The sequence below is a fragment of the Athene noctua genome, chromosome 36, assembly GCF_965140245.1.
Source record: "Athene noctua chromosome 36, bAthNoc1.hap1.1, whole genome shotgun sequence".
NCBI classification, from domain to species: Eukaryota; Metazoa; Chordata; class Aves; order Strigiformes; family Strigidae; genus Athene; species Athene noctua.
In genome coordinates this window covers 135,827-139,256 of record NC_134072.1, presented here as the reverse complement: position 1 = coordinate 139,256, position 3,430 = coordinate 135,827, and the positions used below count along the sequence as shown (strand labels likewise).

At 65.7% G+C, this 3,430-nt stretch overlaps 1 protein-coding gene across 1 annotated transcript; it reads left to right on the top strand.

Annotated features, from left to right (window-relative positions):
- The first annotated feature begins 569 nt into the window (after positions 1 to 569).
- Positions 570 to 3,180, top strand: LOC141972827 (acrosin-like). The gene is made up of 5 exons (XM_074930864.1): positions 570 to 655; positions 970 to 1,170; positions 1,506 to 1,771; positions 2,039 to 2,184; positions 2,662 to 3,180. The coding sequence occupies exons 1-5, from the start codon at positions 570 to 572 to the stop codon at positions 3,076 to 3,078; spliced, it is 1,116 nt and encodes a 371-aa protein (XP_074786965.1). The 3' UTR covers positions 3,079 to 3,180.
- The last annotated feature ends 250 nt before the right edge of the window (positions 3,181 to 3,430 follow it).

Sequence of the window (3,430 nt, the reverse complement as noted above, 5' to 3'; positions counted from 1 at the left end):
AGAAATACTCTAAGTTGCTCTAAGTAAGTAAATAAGTTGCTAAGCAGTTTGCTGTAAGTAAATAAATCTCAGAACGAGTAATCATTTCTCTGCATCAGCTTTCCTCTGCTGGGTGTATTCTGTTCACCTGATAATTACTGAAACACCTCAATTCTGTGTGAGGGCTGGGAGAGATGTTCATATCCCTTGTAGTGCCTTATCTTGTAGTAAGACCTTGCGGAAGCTTTTTCTTGCCTTTTCACATAGTAGCATGATGTTCATGTGGAAACTGAACATCTGTGAAAAAAGAGTCAGCTTGAACTGTAACCGTGAGCCCACAGCAGGGAGCTCTCAGGGAGCACTGAGCGGGGTGTGCGGGGGTGTCTGATCCCAGCGTCTGCCTCCCCTCGTGCTTGGAAACCCCCGTGTTGTCCCCCCCGCCCCGGGAGACCACTGTGCCCAGCCCCCGGACCCAGCAACCCTGTGACATCAGCCTCGTTGCCAAGGGCACTGTGGGCACCGCGAGCCCTGTGGGCACTCTGTCGGCTGCTGCGCTGGTGGTGACACCCCTCAGCTCTGGCAGCTGGCACATGGCACTGGCAGTGATGGATCTGCTCCGTCTCCTCGTCGTGCTGGCCCTGTGCCGGCCTGCGCAGGGCACCTGGGACAGCTGTGGGTAAGTGGCCGAGGCTCTGGCAGGGAGCTTGGGCAGCCTGCTGGGGTTCCCTGGAGGGTCCCCGCTGGCCCCCCGTGGCCACAGCACGGCTTCCCCAGCCCCACGCGGGAGCCTCGGCTCCTGGCAGCACCCGGGCTGCTGGCACAACTGGCCTGCGGGGCTACAGCAGAAACGGGGGTGGCCGCCCGCCCACCCCCCGGGGCTCCCCGGCCTCGCTGTGCGTGCAGCGCCCCGTGGGGAGGGCAGAGGGCTGACCTTCAGCCGGGACAGCCGCCAGCTGTCGAGCAGGACGCTGATGAGATTTTTGGTTGCAGAGGGACCTGCGGGCTCCGGAACGTGGCTGCTGACGACGGCACCTCGCCTGTGCTCGGGGGAAAAGACGCCCTGGCAGGGTCCCAGCCCTGGATCGTCAGCATCCAGGATCCCTGGGCAGCAGGCACGGGACATGTGTGTGGAGGGTCCCTCATAAGCCCACAGTGGGTCCTGACAGCAGCCCACTGCTTCCTCGAGGCCAGGTAAGGAGGGCCAGGCACGGGGATATCTCCCGGCACTCGCGGGCGCCCCGTCCGCAGCACCGCGGGCTGCTCCCGTGCCCTCGCCTTGCCGTACGGCCGGTGCCTGGGCACTGCAGAGCCCGGCTGAGAGGCTGCTCAGGAGAGAGCTGGGCTCCTGCCCCGGCTTCCTCCGGCCTCCAGCTCGACACGCCTCGAGCCCGAGGCACGCAGGGGCAGTCTGAGCCTCCGTAGCGCTGCTTTCCTCTGCCCCGTGTGAAGCAGAGGGCAGGGAGCTGCTGGGCTGCGGCAGCACGTGGCTGGGCTCCCTCTGAGCCCTCTCCCCATCTGCCTTCCAGGAACGTCACCATGTGGCGCGTGGTGGTCGGGGCCACCCGCTTGACCCAGCTGGGCCCGGAGGCCCAAGTGCGGAATATCAAGCGGCTTCTGGTTCACGCGGACTATAGGAACATCCCGCACAGGCAGGACGTTGCGCTGCTGGAGTTGGACCAGCCGGTGCAGTGCAGCCGCTCCGTCCAGCTCGCCTGCGTGCCCGACGTCTCGCTGAACGTGTCCGAGCTGACGCCCTGCTACGTCAGCGGCTGGAGGGCCTCGACGGCGAGCGGTGAGTTCCCAAAGAGCGCTCGGGTCCCGAGCGCGAGCTGGGCACGCGGGGATGGCGGGCTGGGCTTCCTGACAGCGGAGGCGAGAGCCAGAGCCCGCCTGCGGGGACGTGTGCCCGTGGAGAGAGGGGCCTGGCCCAGGGCCCGCGGCGAGAGAGCAGGGCAACGCCGGGGCAAAGCCAAGGCCCAGGGCAGGGAGGGGCTCCCCCAGACAGGGCAGGACACCTGGCCAGGAGCTGCCGGGCATTGATTCCTTTCTGTGCTCACAGCTGCAGGAACAACGGATGTCCTGCAGGAGTCCGAGGTCCGCCTCATCGACCTCAGCGTCTGCAACGCCAGCCGGTGGTACGCAGGGGCCCTCCACCCCCACAGCCTGTGCGCTGTCTCCGCGCAGGGCGGCATCGACACCTGCCAGGTAGGAGCCTGCGACAAGGCAGCGCCCAGCGGCACCGGCAGCCCCCTACAGCCGCCCAGACACCCCCCGGCAGAGGCTGTGCCTGGCCAGTCGCCCTCCCACCGCTGGGTCCCCGCCGCTGGCGGGGCTCACCGCCCCTTCCCCAGCTGCAGGTCCTTGCCCCTGGCCCCACTTGCCCCAGAGGCCCGGGACTCTGCCCAGAAAGCCCACCCAGCGCTCCTGGCAGCCCCGAGGTCCGGCTCCCAGCCCTGGAACATCCCTCTCGCACCCGGCCAGCGTCGCTGTGCGGAGATGAGCGCCAGCCCCACCCCGCGGGCCCACCACCCCCTCCCAGACAAGGTCCTGTCGGCCCCAGCACCTGAGCAGAGCCTCTGTGCTGGGGACACAGCTCTGGGGGTGCTGGCAGAGAGAAGGAGCCCGCCCTAACGCTGCCAGCGGCCACCCGCCACCACCCTGACTCTCTCTCCTCCGCTGCAGGGGGACAGCGGCGGTCCTCTCGTCTGCAGAGACAGCACTGCTGACTACTTCTGGCTCGTTGGGGTGACCAGCTGGGGGACAGGCTGCACGAGAGCAAACCGGCCTGGAATCTACACCTCCACTCAGCACTTTTACAGCTGGATCCTGGAACAGATGGGGCTGAGCCCAGAAGTAACGGCTGCTCCGACGCCAGGGCCGGCCTTCCCATCAACCCCCTTGCAGACGCCGAGGCCAACAGCAACCCCATCAGGCGGCTTCAGCTCCGACACCCTTCTACCGCAGAAGTTGGTGCCATTCTTCACCTGGTTGCAGGAGCTGGTGCAGAACCTGTGGGAAGGGCTGAGCAGCAGGATGGACAGGATCCAGTGCAGGCTGCAGTGCACCACGGCCACCTCCTGCAGGGGCTCTGCCTGCTGAGCCAAGGGCAGCCTCAGCGTCAGCGGCCTGCTCGGTCCTGCCCACGGCCCTCCACCTGCACAAAAAAGGACATTTTCTTAGCTGCTGAATAAAGTTTCCACGTTTCCGAGCTCACCAGGCTTTGGTTCCTTTCCGTCTCCCGTGCACGGCAAGGATTCCATGCCCAGCACCTGCAAAGTGAGGCTGCAGCAGCCAAGTGGGGCACAAAGGGAAAGAGTGACTCCGAGGGGTGACCCCGAGCCTGGTCGGAGGGGAGCGTGAGGGTGCAGTGGGAGAAGGGACCACTGGTCACAGGGGCGAGAGGTCTTGGGGACAGCAGCTGGAACACAGAGTGTCTTAGGCTGGCTGCTGG